The sequence below is a fragment of the Palaemon carinicauda genome, chromosome 7, assembly GCF_036898095.1.
Source record: "Palaemon carinicauda isolate YSFRI2023 chromosome 7, ASM3689809v2, whole genome shotgun sequence".
NCBI lineage: Eukaryota > Metazoa > Arthropoda > Malacostraca > Decapoda > Palaemonidae > Palaemon > Palaemon carinicauda.
Window position 1 is genome coordinate 82590628 of NC_090731.1, and position 16599 is coordinate 82607226.

General features: G+C 35.5%; 1 protein-coding gene across 1 annotated transcript in view; it reads left to right on the forward strand.

Moving 5' to 3' along the window:
- Sulf1 (Extracellular sulfatase Sulf1) overlaps positions 1-16599 on the forward strand; it is an 893213-nt gene that overhangs the window by 803575 nt on the left and 73039 nt on the right. Inside the window, exon 18 of the mRNA XM_068376733.1 lies at positions 4966-5308. Within this exon, the coding sequence (XP_068232834.1) occupies positions 4966-5308 (343 nt within the window). The remainder of the gene's footprint in view (positions 1-4965; positions 5309-16599) is intronic.

Consider the following 16599-nt stretch of genomic DNA (forward strand, 5'->3'; position numbering starts at 1 on the left):
AAGGCCTTGATAATGATAATTGCTAACAATCGCTATCATAGTCATCAACATTTTACATTTGGTTTTTCTTTTTGGGTTGGCATATGAAATGAGTACTTTACATTCTTCTAAACTTTTTACAATTTATACATAAATTCTTATCTGTTCCAATTCTTCATCACTTCCCTTTTTCTATGATTGTCTAGGTATTTCTACGAGTCATTTCCTTACATTTTCCATATCCAATACTTTCAAGACTACAGGTAGTAAATTTTCCCATGGTAATCTTTAATAGTCTTAGTTTACTTTCCGGCCTCTAGGTATACATCTCTTAAGAGTCTCCGCATTTGGAATTTGAACTTACCAATCTCGGCATTTTGTAGTCACACATGTTCAAAATCTCTTCAATTTTCTTTGCAGATGCCAAGATCTCATTTGTACAGAGTAGTGCAGCCTTTCTGCACACATGAAATGTATCGCTTGTTTACCAACGAATACATGGTGAACAGTTATAACTAATATAAGAAACTATTTGCATCATATTGTCTGTTGCAGCCTCTCAATACAACATCAAAAACTAGTGTAACCTTTTAGTACCAAATTTTCTACCTCTTCCAAGGTTTGTCTTAACACAGTTTGCTTTTCTTCCTCACTCTCGTCTCTGTTTATTGTTACCTTCGCCAATTTAGTTGCGGCGTTTTTTTATTTTATTTTTTTTTTCTGATAGGCGTATGTTTGTATGTCTGTCTGTGTGTTTGTGATTCGCATAACTGGAAAACTATTTGACCGAGTCTCATAAGATTTGGTTGGATGGCTGGTCATGATCCAAGGACAATTTGATTAGATTTTGGGAGTGATTGGGCCATAGGTTAAGGTAACAAAAAGGTTAAAAGTGGTGTTTTGCAAGATCGTGGTCAATTTTTATCCGATTTGCATGAAAATAGTGCCAAATTATGTATAAATCAATTGTTTATCTTATGATTAGAGAGTGATTGGGTCAGAGGTGGTTGTTGTAGATTATATTATTATTATTATTAAATGCTAAGCTACAACCCTAGTTGGAAAAGCAGGATGCTATAAGCCCAGGGGCCCCAACAGGGAAAATAGCCCAGTGAGGAAAGGAAATAAGGAAATAAGGAAAAATAGAACATTTTAGGAATAGTAACAATATTAAAATAAATATTTCCCATTTAAACTATAAAAACTTTAACAGAACAAGAGGAAGAGAAACTGGATAGAAAAGTGTGCCCAAGTGTACCCTCAAGCAAGAGAACTCTAACCCAAGGCAGTGTAAGACCATGGTACAGAGGCTAAGGCACTACCCAAGAATAGAGAACAATGGTTTGATTTTGGAGTGTCCTTCTCCTAGAAGAGCTGCTTACCATAGCTAAAGAGTCTCTTCTACCCTTACCAAGAGGAAAGTAGCCACTGAACAATTACAGTGCAGTAGTTGACCCCTTGGGTGAAGAAGAATTGTCTAGTAATCACAGTGTTGTCAGGTGTATGAGGACAGAGGAGAATCTGTAAAGGATAGGCCAGACTATTCGGTGTCTGTGTAGGCAAAGGGAAAGAACCGTAACCAGAGAGAAGGGTCCTATGTAGTACTGTCTGGCCAGTCAAAGGACCCCATAACTCTCTAGCGGTAGTATCTCAACGGGCGGCTGGTGCCTAGGCCAACCTACTACCTATAGGAATATCTCTTCTCGTGGGCTAAGGTACCGTGTGAAGGACAAACCATGGTTCAATGATGATTGTAGACGTGCTTATTTGGAGAAACAAGGGGCCTTTCATCTTTGGAAGGTCTGAAATAACTACAATCAGCTTAGAGCTTTTGCTCAGAGAGTTTATGCTTCAACTGAAAAGGAATACAATTTAACCATGAAAGCAACCCTTTATGGTAAAACGTAAGAACATAAGTGGTGGACTACCCTCAAATCTGCACTCTTTGGTGTGCTGCAACAGTTCCTCCTTTACTTAAACCAGATGGCAACCCTTTTGGCTGATATGTTTGACAGTAAGCAGAGTATTGAGAAACTCGAACTTTCTCATTCCTGTTTTCCTGAGGATAAACTAAGTAGTGTAGCTTTTCAATCTCTGGAAATTAAAGCTCCCTTGATGGACCTTGATGCTTATGGAGGTGTAGACCCAAGTCGTATTTTTCCTTTGCTTTTTATGAAGACTGCAGATTTTCTAGCTCCAAAGGTAGCTGGTATTTTGCGCAAGTTAGCAAGAAAATGAGGTTTTAGCATTTGTTGGAGAATTGATAATGTTACTCCACTATGTAAATGTGTTTGAGGTAGCTCAGGTCCAACTGATTACTGCCCAATTTCCATAATTCCCATATTATCTAAAGTTTTTGAAAGTCTTTTGAAAAAAAACGTCTTAATAGGTTTGCTGAAGGTAATCAGTTTGCAATTTGGTTTTCGTAAAGGCCTTGGAGCATGTGATGCTCTTCTTACAATTTCCAATGCTGTACAGAAATCCCTTGATTATGGTCAGGAATTTCGTATGATTGGCCTTGAATTTAGTGCTGCCTTTGATCATGTTAATCATGGGGCCCTTGTTTTCAAATTCAAACAGTTGGGAGTGGGTAGGTCGTTTCTTAGCCTCATTATTTAATTTTAAAATAATAGATCACAAAAAGTTGTTGTTGAAGGGCACCATAGTGAGTATAGGAATGTGATATCCCATTACTTTTCATATTATATACACATGACATGTGGTTTGGCCTAGAAAACAAGCTTGTTGCATGTGCAGATGATGCTACTCTCTATGCATCAACTCCATCTCCTGAATGTAGATCTGGGGTTGGTGAATCCCTTAATAGAGATCTAGCTAAAATTAGTGCATTGTGCAAATTATGGTTATGAAGTTTATTGCTAACAAAACCCAAAGTATGATTGTAAGTAGGTCAAGGACAGTGGCTTCTTAACATCTGGATCTCAGTATTGATAATGTTTCTTTAACTTTGTATGACTTAAAATTTTAGGTGGGATTTTCGACAGCAAATTTACTTTCGAGAAACACATTAGGTCTTTGTCTTCTTCAATTGCATAAAATAAAAAAAATTGGCTTATTGAGAAAGTCTTATAAGATTTTCAGTGATCAATATATTCCGAAGAAGTGTTTTAATACTTTCATTCTACCTTGTTTCGAGTATTTTTCTCCTGTCTGGTTTTCAGCTGCTGATTCTCATTTTAATTTGTTGGACAGGAACCTACGGTCTGTTAAATTTCTTATTCCTGGTCTAGATATTAATCTCTGGCACCATCGTTCAATTAGTTCATTATGCATGTTGCATAGGATTTTTTTATATATATAATTCTAACCATCCTTTACATTCAGATTTTCTCGGACAGTTCCATCCTGTTCGTAATACTAGCATGCAGTTAATTCAAATAGCCAGGCCTTCTCCATTATGAGGCTCAATACTACACAGTATTCTAGAAGTTTTATTCCAACTGTGACCAAGATTTGCAATGATCTTTATCAGGTAGTTGAATCAGTAGAAATTCGAAATTTCAAACTTGCAGCAAATTTTCTTTTATATTGAACAGGCTGACATAAGTATTTTTATAGTTTATATATGAATTATCTGTTTTAATGTAGCTAATGTTTTTGAAATATTTCATTTTAACTATTCATTACTTCTTATATCGTTTATTTATTTCCTTGTTTCCTTTCCTCACTGGGCTATTTTTCTCTGTTGGAGCCCTTGGGCTTATAGTATCTTGCTTTTCCTAAATGGTTATAGCTTAACTAGTAATAATAATAATAATAATAATAATAATAATAATAATAATAATAATAATAATAATAATATAGTGGTTAATTTTTATCTAATTTTGCATGAACCTAGTGCCAAAATGTGCATAATTCAATTGCCTATCTCGTGATATATTCCATGATCAAACTCAAGGTCAGGAAAAGGTATAAAATTTCTTTTTGCCATATCGTGGCCAATTTCTTTCTGATTTGCTTTAAACTAGTGCAAAACTGTGCATAACTCAATTGTCTATCTTGTGATATACAAAATGTTATAGTGATGTTATTACCCTAGTTAGCAGTTGGGGGTCAAAGGTCAATGGGGTCAATGAACTTGCAGAAACTGCATAAAAATGAAATTATTTAGGCCATGATGACAAATTTACATGACAGTTGTGTTTTGGGATCAAATACCCAAAGTATCATCAGTTTTCTTGGTGACAAAAGTAGCGGTTGTAAAGGTATGCTCTCTACCAAGTGGCCATTCTAGCTCTTTTATATTGTATGTTTCTCGAGAATCTCTAGCTGCACTACTTGATACATTCAATGCATACTAATGATTTCACTTACACTTCTCCATCAGTATCCATTTAACCACTTATTCTTTGCCTTTGCTTTCCTTTTGGTCAACTTAACATGGTTTTGCTATTAAGTATTTTCAGTCTTTTCAATTCCTATATATATTTTAAAAATGTTTATGACATATTATTTTGCTGATGCCGGGTCACTTCATATAGCAGAACTTATTTACTTCCCTTTCCTTAATCATTTAGTTGTGCCTCCTATAGCTATGATAAACAGAGCATAATATAGTTCTAAACAAGGTGTTTGTTATTTAATAACCCTTTGCATTACAGTTTTCCAATTATGAGTTTTTAGGAATATTGAGGTTCATGTGTTACAAAATTCAGCAGTGATGTTAGTATAAGATTTTTTAAATGTTTAGTTTTGTATATTTTACATATAATACTAAAAATACCAGAAAATGGAAATGTTGCATCATTGATTTCTATTCATACATGTAAACAGGTTTATATCCATGTCCTTGTATATACTTTAGAAAATTAAATAGGAAAACATATGTAAAACAATTCACTGCATATCATATACAACTAAACTTGGGAAAATGAGTGTTCTTTGTTGTACACAGATGAGTGAGCCTTTTTTTTCTATTTTCATAAGTCTGTAATTATATCATACATGCATTTTGTTTTTTCACAGAGGAGACTCGAGGTCACAGAGATAAGAATTACATTCATGGAAAAAGGGTAACCAAAGGAAGAAAGGATAAATTTGATATTTTCCGAAACACACCACATAAAAACAGAAACAAAAATCGCAACAGAAAGAATGGCAAGAAACAATATGAAAGTGAAACTCCTGTTACAGCAGATGGAAGAAATCCTTCTCTTGTAGAGGACCCCACACAAAGGGGACATCTGGAGCCAGCTTCACAATTTGAGTTCTATCCTTCACGAGGATCTTTACCCTCTCATGGCCAGTCATCTCCCATTGCTGATAATGAAACTACACCAAAACAGCCTATTTGCTGGTGTGATAAAAGGTAAGGTTTTACTTAATATTCTGTTTTTTTTTTTTTTTTTTTTTTTTTTTTTTTTTTTTTTTTTTTTTTTTTTTTTGCATATTATTTATCCACTAAGTATTGATATTTGGCTCCAAATCTCATTGTAATGAACATGAATTTTAAATCCAAATCTTTCATTTCCATACTTATCTCTGAATAGAACAAGCTATTAAGTGGAAGTGTCAGCTTGATGACTTCTAAGTAAAAGCAGTAAAGTCAATCTTACCCTTTGCCGGCATATCCTCCCCCCTCTTCAAACTAACCGCCAGTACACCCCACAGCTGATGAGAATGGAGTCACAATCATGGCAGTGACATAAGGTGCCTGGGAAAAGGTGCAAAAACTGCCTCAGATTAAAGTGGGTTTGACGCCGAGGGTAAGTATCACTTTACTAGTGAGGAGGAAGGTGTGTCACATGTTCTATTCAAAGGTAAAATATAAAAATGAAAGATTTTTACTTGAAAATCATGTTTATTTCCATGAAACTTACCTTTGAATAGAGCAAGCTGAATGTCACACTTTTAGGTGAAGGAGTGGTAATGCCCACAAACAACTTGAACCAAAAACCTGAATCTCACCAAGGAAGTGGGAGCCGATATTTTAGATATGAGTTAGACAAGTAAAATATAGAAAATACTAAGGAAATCTTCACCATAAATTCCACTTCTTGTTGAGTTCTTCTCTCTTTATGTCACTGCTCGACAAACCTCTGATCAATAGGTACGATATCAGATTTTATCGGATTTCATGTTTGCAGGCAACACAAAATGTTTCGCACCTTGAGATATAGTAACCGTGATTATAAATCAAATTCTGAGATCAGACTATTGAAATTTTGATTTTTTGTCATATTTCGATAGGAAGACTTGTTAACATTGATGGTATATGATGTTTTTGCGTTTTATGCATGGATTAGTCCATTTAAATCAGTTTAAAGGAATATCACTGTCTATGTCACGCCCCTTTACTGATGACATTATATACTATTTGTCACATCAAGGTCATGTGAATCTCATTTCACAGCTCGAATTACCAGGCCAGGTTTAGAACTCCGTTTTTAAATAAAAGAAAAAGATCTTTTTGCAAACACACAGTTTAAACCTGGCCTGATAACTCAAGCCGTAAAAGAAGATTGATCTTGACATGACATCTTTTATTCTGGTTCATTTACTCATTTATACAGTATTCTAACTTTTTACTGCGTTATACAATACTACAATACTTTTACTTCCTCAGTGAGTTAATTCCCAACTTCACTTGTGGTTTTTTTGTGGTGAAAGTTGGTTCCAACATTTGCTAATGCATTAGAGGATTTTACAATCAAGCACTTGTAACTTTCATTGTGTATTCCTATCATGCCCTGAGTCAGTAAGATATGTAGATATGTACAGGATGTGGGCAGAAAATTAAATGAAGTAAAGAGAGAATTTCAAAAAGAAAATCAAGAGAAAAATTATTCAGTCTCCTTGGTTTATGATGGAAGTTTAAGTGTTGCTAGTGAGTCACGTGAGATGTGCAAAGTAAATGTTAATAAACGAATTTTGATTTCTCTCAAGTACTTTTGATATACATGATATATGTTTAAGATACTTTTCTATTGCTTGGTAAGCTATATGGATAGTGCCTTCCATAAGTGAGTCGTCAAACTTTAAAGTATTTTTTTAAATATATTTACATAAAATTTTCCATTTTGGATTTTTTTAAAATCTACTTTGGAATATAACATCAAAATCAAAAAACAAGTGGACTATTCAGTAAAATTAGAAAATTTTTGCAGTTCAATGTTTATTTTACTTTAATTTTTGTTCATTGGGTCAAAGTATACCTATAAAAAATGCTATTTTCTATATTTAGAATTTTCCTTGTGTTTTTTTTTATTCTCTTTAATTACTTATTTTATTAGATTTTTTAAAAGACCAATGAATGAAGAGATATATATCTTGTATGTAAGTCAACAATTTCTTTCAAAAATACGAAATAAGAAAGTTATAAACCTTTTTTCGCTGTCGTGTATTATTATAGAAAATAATTCCTAAATGATCAGTGCAAAAATTAAATCTGCATATAATTAGGGTTATCACGTTAATGGAGTAAAAGGATGTAACTTGAAGATAAATGACATTTCTTGTTGGGATATAGCAAATAAGTAGAAATAAAATCTTAACAAAGTTAAATGAAGCAGCCACTGCTCTGATATCGTGCTCCTTAACATGTAAACATGTAGGGAAGTTTCATCTAACAAGGACAACCAGTTCCTTTAACGAAAAAGATATTGCATTTTTTTCACATTGGTTTAAAAGGAAAATAAATTTTCCAAAATAAATTAGTGAGTGTATTCCTCGTTTTTATATAAACATTAATATGCACGTTATCTTTTCTAATAAGACAGAATTATATCATCAGAGTCCTTGTGAACTATATTGACCAAGGAGGACAGAGTGCAACTCCTAGGAAAGCCTTTCAATTTAATGGAATTTTTGGCTTTAAACTGGCGGAGCAACAAAAATGTAGGTTTACTGTGACCAAAATCAACATCTTAAAATAATGGTTGTAACTTGCTAAATCTTACTTTAGCCAATTGCTGAGACTAATAAAAACAAAGTTTTAACAGTTAACCTATCCATATCAACTTGAGTCAAAGGTTTAATAGCCAGACCCCTTAAAACGTAATAGAGCTTCTAGATTTCAAATATTCATGCTCTCTACGGGGATTTTTTTAATAATTGAAGCCTTAAACACTTCAGTGGATAAATCTAATGCAGCATGTTTCATATCTGAATTCAGTACCATGGTATATCTTTTGATTGAAGAAATAGATAAGATTTTATCTTAAAAAAGGAAACATGGGAATTTAGAAATATTATCCTAATTTGTTCTAATAACAGAAATACCTCTGCCATCACACCATTCATAATAAGGTTGCCATTGATGTTGGTATAGTTTCTCAGTTTATTTTCTTTTTAAAGCCAAAACAATACATGAGAAGGCTTTGAAAACACTTGTGCTCACAAGAATCAGTTGAGTGTCCATGGGGCTAGCTGAAGCACATTGGGTTTGGATGAACAACATGATATGCTTGCTGGTTCTGTAGATTGAGGTAGCCCCGCCCCTATTACAAAGCCCTGCTTCCAATAAAGGGCCCGAGTAGGTGTAAACCTATTATACATGCTGCTGGAATAAGCATAAGACAAAGTTCTAAATGGATGATAAACAATAAATCCAATCAGATACCTGATTGACCACTGTCAATATCTTGTCAGAACCCAGGAGCAAACATAACATTGGAGTGAAAATTGAATTGTGCTTCTGGGCATGGGATACTGTTTTAATAAAAGGAAAGGATAATTACTCTTTTCTCATGATAAAATTGTTTTTAAATACTTTGCAGCTTCCGTAATATAGTCGTAATTACTGGGGTACATGCAATACAGAAAATCCAAAACAAATAAAGTTCAGGATGTTTAGCCATGTATGCCTCTAATGTAGAAGTAACACATAACAGTCAGCAAAGGAAAGCATCTTCAAGATCCTACCCAAGATGTGTCTCATTGCCAACACCTCCTTAGTAGGCCAGACTGTTTAACCCAATTTAATGACACTTCATCTACTTTGTTCCATTGATGGTTCCAACAAGTGTGTTTTGGGTAACAGACAAGAAGGCTAACTGGCCAGTTGCATACACTTTAATTCTCCTAGAATATGATTGTGAGCCTGTTCGCCTATCATTGACTTTCTTTATCAAATTTTAACTTCTGAATCAAAACATCTGATAACCTTTGATATCAGATTTTTGCAGATACTGAGAGAGCAGAATAAGCTAAAGGATATAACAATTGAATAATTTGTTGTGAGAATGGCCTTCAAATTTCTCCAAGTAAAAACCCAAAAGATATATCTGACTCTCAGTCAATATCATCCTCTGGCTCTGGTTCAAGAGTTTTACTCATGGAAGCACACTGTTTTCGGGTGCCAGTTTATAGAACAGAACCAACAAAATCTTTGTGAAACAGTGTCTTTCATATCCTTTAAAAGTTTCGATAATTGTAATTTACATCTTGCACATTGCCTGTATTGGTACTAGTTCCTGCACCTCCCTCATCCACGTTGGTAATCTTATTATTATCATTAAAACCGCTGGTGGTTGCATTAAATTAATTTGATTCACCACTTGGAATTCAAGGAATAAACAATGTCTTTCTTTTGTCCACCTTACCTTTATTTGACGTGCCAGGAACAGGAAGTGAGAGCCTACTGGCATCCACATAGGTGGACAAGGGAGGCTTGCCTGCTGCTCAGATATGTCAATAAGTTAACCAACATGCCTTTGAATTAAAACCCATTCCTTTGATGGAGTACACACAAGACCAGTTGATGAGAATACAGGAAATGCATTTGTTTGCCTCACTCAGATACAATGGGCCAATGCTTGCCAGAAGTAGTTCCTAAATATTACTATCATTGGAAACATGCATAGCAATTGTTGATTATTAAATGAAACAATTGATAAAACCCAAAACTGAACCCATTTGACCTGAAGGATTATCCACTCTAATCGTAAGATATAAATTACAGCTAGACAATCCCATGCATCATTAAAAGATAGCAGATTTGTATGACTTACTTAAAAGTCTACACTTAGGCTACATCTAGTCTCCTGTTCATTACACTTAGTATTAGTCAAATTTCGATAATAGACCATCATATCATCATCAAGAAATGCTTACAAAAATCAAATTTGATTACCTGCAAGACAGACTACATGACGCGAGCGAGGGTCTAGCAAATTAGATAGTAAATTGTATAGCCTACCTTATAGTTAGAGCAAAAGCATCTTGAGTTATTAGCCATGGACATACCTGATAGTGTACCATGGCAAACCAAAAGGAAAAAACACTCATACACTGGACAAAGCATAATACACTCTAACCTCCTTACCGGCAGCCATTTCATTATAGGCACCCTTTCAGGTGCAGAATACTGTATAGACTTAGTTTTCTCACTTGTAAATATCAATGCAAAATGCAATACAGGAAAGAATGCTATGTACTATAATAATAGTATAATAGAGTACATTAAAATGTTATTTTAACAACACCCCCATCTCTCTCTCTCTCTCTCTCTCTCTCTCTCTCTCTCTCTCTCTCTCTCTCTCTCTCTCTCTCTCTCTCTCTCTCATATAGGAATAAGCATTTTAATTTGATATACTACACTAAACAAGTGTATAAAAGCTACAAATACTAGATACTGTATGTTACTGTACTAATATGATACTGTCCTGTATTATACTTGGGAAAAATATAATTGCGATATATTATCTTGGGGGAAGACCTGCCCTTAGCAGGTATCGAGGTTCCTAACTTGGGAGATTGGAGTGCTAATACTCCCGCACCACCAGATCAGAAACCTACAATGATGTGGTTCGTCAACAATCACACGATAATTTATATGTATATATATATATTACTGTTAGGAAAAAATACAATTTACTTAAAATTTGTGATTTTGACACTGTTACTGTGTTTAGAATGATATATTATTAATTTATTCTCATCATTTATTTATTTCCTTATTTCCTTTCCTCACTGGGCTATTTTTCCCTGTTGGAGCCCTTGGGCCTATAGCATCTTGCTTTTCCAACTAGGGTTGTAGCTTGGCTAGTAATAATAATAATGATAATATATGTATGTATATATATATGCATATATATATATATATATATATATACATATATATATATATATATATATATATATATATATGTATATATATATATATATATATATATATATATTTGGGCTCAAGCCATGTCGTCCTGATGGAAGTTCCTTAAAGAAGCTTCCTAAGGGATATATGTACTACAGTGATATTCCCAGAGAATTTTACCTTTAGGTATCCAGAATTCCAACTCCTGACGCGAGTATCCTTAAAATTTCTCCTAAGGATATCGCAATATCAGGGGACACATTCTTGACACGCCTCCATAGCAATCTGCACCCCTAATAGCATTTTCGCTTCGAGGAGGATGTGGCAAAATAAAAGGGAGCCGTCCTAAGGCTATCCTCGCTCTTGTAATACTATTGGGAATACAACAGCGCCATTCCCACGATGGCGGACATTCCTTTTTTTGTAGTGATCTCGCTCTTTGGTATTCCCTGGTGATCTAACTTTTCGATCGTTTTATAGGATTATAATTATGCCTTCTCCAGCTTCTTCCGCCTCTGGAAAGTTGAGTATTGGGTCTTTACTATGAGTTTATTTTAGCTCCTGTTTCACAATGAAATTAGAGTATTTTATTGTGCTTAAGAGCTAGGCCAGTTACTGGAGGCGCCATGGCGCCATCGTTCGTAAGGCATGTGTTATTTAGATAGCAGAACGACTTCCAGTTTTAAATAGCCTTATTTAATTATTTTTAATTATTTAGCTATTTAGGCAATTATTCTTGTAAAGTCTTGGTAATGAGCATAATTTTTTCCCCCTTTTCTCTGTCGATCGTATAGTTAGAGTTTCGGTGATTTAGGTAACCAAGATCTCGTATAGCCTAGGTAACCTAACCTAGACGTTTTTCTATACGTTCAGACTTTCCCCGGTTACCCTCGTGTATTGTTTTCATTCAGTGGAGACTGATACCTCCTAGAATGTTGTGAAACATTACACGTCTCTTCGGAGATTCAAGGGTAATCTCTTTCCCTCTGAGTGTAGCCTCAGGCTACAACCCTAATAGCCGTGCCTTGAATTTTATTCAGACATGGCTAACTTAGGGTTTGTCCTGCCTCTTCCCTTAACCGTTGGTTGTGGTATACCAGCAGGTTTTGGGATTCAGTCAGAATCTCAGAGTATTTAGTCTTATGTCGGCGACCTGCCGGCAGGGCGAATGGGTTGTAGGATACCATCATTCCCCTGCCGGCTAGGTGGCCGGCAATGGAGGTTAGCCCTCATTAGCCGCACTCGAAGTTATGGTAGGATACCATCTTCTCCTTGCGACTAAAAGACTAGTCCTGTGCCACAGTACTCTGGGCTGAAGAGTAATTTTCTTTAGCCTAGGATACGTGGCACTGCAGCTCTGTTTCTTCTTTGTTGAGAGGAGGCGGCAGTGCCGCCATCCCCTTAACTGTGTCGGCATTCTCTGGGATGGAGAACCGAGTCTCTCCTGTTCCCTGGGATTCTGCCGATACCGAAACAGAGTTTCTTTTAACAGGTGGTAGGACTGACAATTTTTGCCAGTTCCTTTCACACTCGTTACAGGACCCTGTTCCCTACCCCTCTGTCCACTTTTGATGGCTGAGCCATTGTCTTTCTTTAGGCCGGCATCTTGCAACCTTACCTTTGCCGGTAGGTTGCCGGAGCCAGCCAGACTCCCTCTCTAGCCATGACTTTGGCTGACGGCAGAGCATACTGCCTCCAACCACATCATCTGTCAGCAACTGCCGGCCCAGCCAGCAGCCAAGATGGCTGCCGGTAGCTGGCGGCTGCCGGCGGCCATGATGGCCGTGAGTGGGAAGTCCCTTCTGTTCCCAAGGTTCTTCAGTCCTCCCTTGGACTGCTGCTACAGATCCTGTTGCCGGGGTACTGCCGGCCAGGCCGGCAAAGATAGTGCTGACTCAGTTGGCAGCACGCCGACTGTACTGGTACTGCTGGACTTGCCAGCCGGCAGTTTATCGGCGGTACCTTGTCGGCAATTGTACTGTAGCTGCATGGAAGCCTGAATGGTACATTCTCCCCTTCTATTAGAACCTTCTTTCTGGAGAAAGGCAGTCAAGTTAGACTTTTACATCCTTAATTACTGTTTGCTATCGCCTCTGGGGCTAGAGTTAGTGAAATAGTGGCCCTATCCAGAGATGAGGGTCACATTCAGTTCACGGAAGTGGGAGAACTGAATCTCTTTCCTGATCCATCCTTTCTCACTAAAAACGAGCTACCCACTAAGAGGTAGGGTCCCTGGAAAATCTGCCCTCTGAAGGAAGATGTCTCTCTATGTCCTGTAGAGTGTCTAAAGGTCTATCTTCGTAGAACTTCAGACTTCAGGGGAGGACAGCTCTTTAAAGGAGAAACTTCTGGATCAAATTTATCCATAAAACAACTAAGGGCGAAGCTCACCTACTTTATTCGTATAGCGGATCCGGACAGTACTCCCGCAGGTCATGATCCGAGAGAGATTGCTTCATCACAGAACTTCTTTCAGTATATGGACTTTGAGCACCTTCGTTCATACACTGAATGGAAATCATCCAGAGTGTTTTATGAACACTATGCAAAACAAGTGCATGAACTGAAACACTTCGTAGTGGTGGCAGGTAGTGTATTAAAACCTGCCCCTTAATTACTGTGGTAAACAGTTTATGGTTTGGGACCTCACATGTCCTCGCACATGTAACGGATGAGAATCATCCAGAGTGTTCTACATACACTATGCTAGACAAATCCATGATCTGAAGCAATATGTGGTGACGCCAGGTAGAATATTTAACCTGCCGTCTAATTCTACGATGAACAGCTAATTGACTGGGACTGTCAATTAAAGAGAGAAGAGGTCATCCTTCTTAGGTGTGACTTCTTTTGATTAAGTGTTACCATGATAACACTAGCTCTGTTCAAAATCCCAGGTGTGGAATTATACAGATAGCACTAGTGCCGGTGTATGAAGTACACAGTGCAGATAGAAGTAACCAGTACAGGAATTATGAAGAGAAATTGTTTTATAATTTTTCTTCAGTCTGAGAGTGGCACTCATCATTTCTTCCTTCAAGAAGGAAATATAGTAACTGTACTCGTTACAGGTATAATCCCATTGTCATACTACATTCGTTTTACTAAACATCTCTTTTAGTCATTTATTAGTAATACATGTCTATTAGAATGTAGTGCGTCCACTTTCGCCAGACAATTGTATGTATACATGCCAGAGTTCTTCAACTTACCAAAGTAAGTATCCCTCATATATTTGTATGCATCAAATAATAGATATAAGAGACACTAATGTTATTTTAGCAAATATACAACTATGAGACTATTTGTATATTCAGTGTGTGCTTATGTATGATTAGTGATGATGACGAATAACAGTAACGTCACTTGTCTCATGTGGTCCCCATGACCATAGAAAAGGCTGCTATAAGGTTAAGGCACTGATAAAAATCCACAGATACACTAATGCTCTGGTATGCTTCCATCAGGACGACATGGCTTGAGCCCAAAAAACGGATTTTGAGCGAAGCGAAAAATCTATTTTTGGGTGAGATGGCCATGTCGTCCTGATGGACCCACCCATCTCTTCTAAAAGAAAAGATCTTCACAGTATCCCTCCCGTGGTACTGCATCTGTAACACCACGCTCAATGCTACAAGGAATGTCCACCATCGTGGGAATGGCGCTGTTGTATTCCCAATAGTATTACGAGAGCGGGGATAGTCTTAGAACGGCTCCCTTTTATTTTGCCACATCTTCCTCGAAGCAAAAACGCTATTAGGGGTGCAGATTGCTATGGAGGCGTGTCAAGAATGCGTCCGCTGATATTGCGATATCCTTAGGAGAAATTTTAAGGATATTCGCACCAGGAGTTGGAATTCTGGATACCTAAAGGTAAAATTCTCTGGGAATATCACTGTAGTACATATATTCCTTAGGAAGCTACTTTAAGGAACTTCCATCAGGACAACATGGCCATCTCACCCAAAAATAGATTTACCGTTTTATATATACATATATATATATATATATATATATATATATATATATATATATATATATATATATATATATATATATATATATATATATATATACACACATTATATATATATATATATATATATATATATATATATATATATATATATCTATATATATATATATATATATATATATATATATATATATATATACACACATTATATATATATATATATATATATATATATATATAAATATATATATATATATATATATATATATATATATATATATATATTTATATATATATATATATATATATATATATATTTATATATATATATACAAATATATATATATATATATATATATATATATATATATATATATATATATATATATATATTCAATATATATATTATATACTGGATTGTTCAGTATCATTGCCACCTCAGCGTTCATGTGCTACTATCCCATGTAGAGTGCTGGACAATAATTCAATGTAAGGACAATATCATAAGAGTATGATAAGGAGCTGTACTGTTTTGGGTTTAAGATATTCTACAATTTGCCTGAGGCCTTGACCTTAGAATGATAAACGTTTACTTCAGCAGGACAGAAAATTAAGTAAAGTACACTTCCGTTCTATGTTCACAACTAACCATCCAGGACTCGGTTTCTTTAACTCGAAAATCCTTTGAACAATCATGGTAGGGCCATATGAATATTTTAATTGACTCTGAGAGAAGAATCCAAATTATTCAATATAATTAACATCATTCAATTTAGACTCTTAATAAAATGTTGAAAAAATAAATAAAATCTAAATCAGTTTTGAAAACTACAATTCTTTTAATCTATCTCATTTCTTTATTCTTAACATTTTGTACAAAGTTAAATACCGAAACGAAGGGTTAAGTCAAAATAACATAAAAAATAACGGGAATAGCTAATAAATGGTCAGTCAAACCATGGACGACGATTGGTTGAATTGTGTCCAATGTCCATTAAGATTATCATAAAAATTAAATACAGCACAATTTACATAAAAGTTGTAAACAAAAGCCCTGCACACACGCCCGAATGTTCTAAACCTGACAGTGATGTAAGTACAAATATGAAATGGCCTAATTATGTACAGTAGGTCCCCAAACTTACAAACATTCGACTTACAAACATTCGGAGATACAAACACAAATCAAACTGAAAACAACAAAGATAATATGAAGAAATGCTGTAATAAAACAATATTATATCCTCTAATGCAGTAAGCAAATTAAGATTTGTGATGACCTGATATCTATTTCATATGAAATCCAACTATTTGTTGACATTTGTAGCTGGAAATCATAGCCATGGGATTCAGGTTAGCCCCCACTAGACCAAAGTGTAACAAAATTCGACTTACAAACAGCTTTTTGGAACCTAATAAATTTGTAAGTTGAGGATCTTCTGTAATAACTAATGGGGAAATGTGGCCACCTATTAATATTATTTTAACTCATGGAAGTTTCAATCCCGTGGCTCATGTGCAGCCATTCCTTTTTGGTAGAAGAGTTTTTGATTACAGAATTATCCTGAAAATGTTCCTGTTGCTAAGTGGG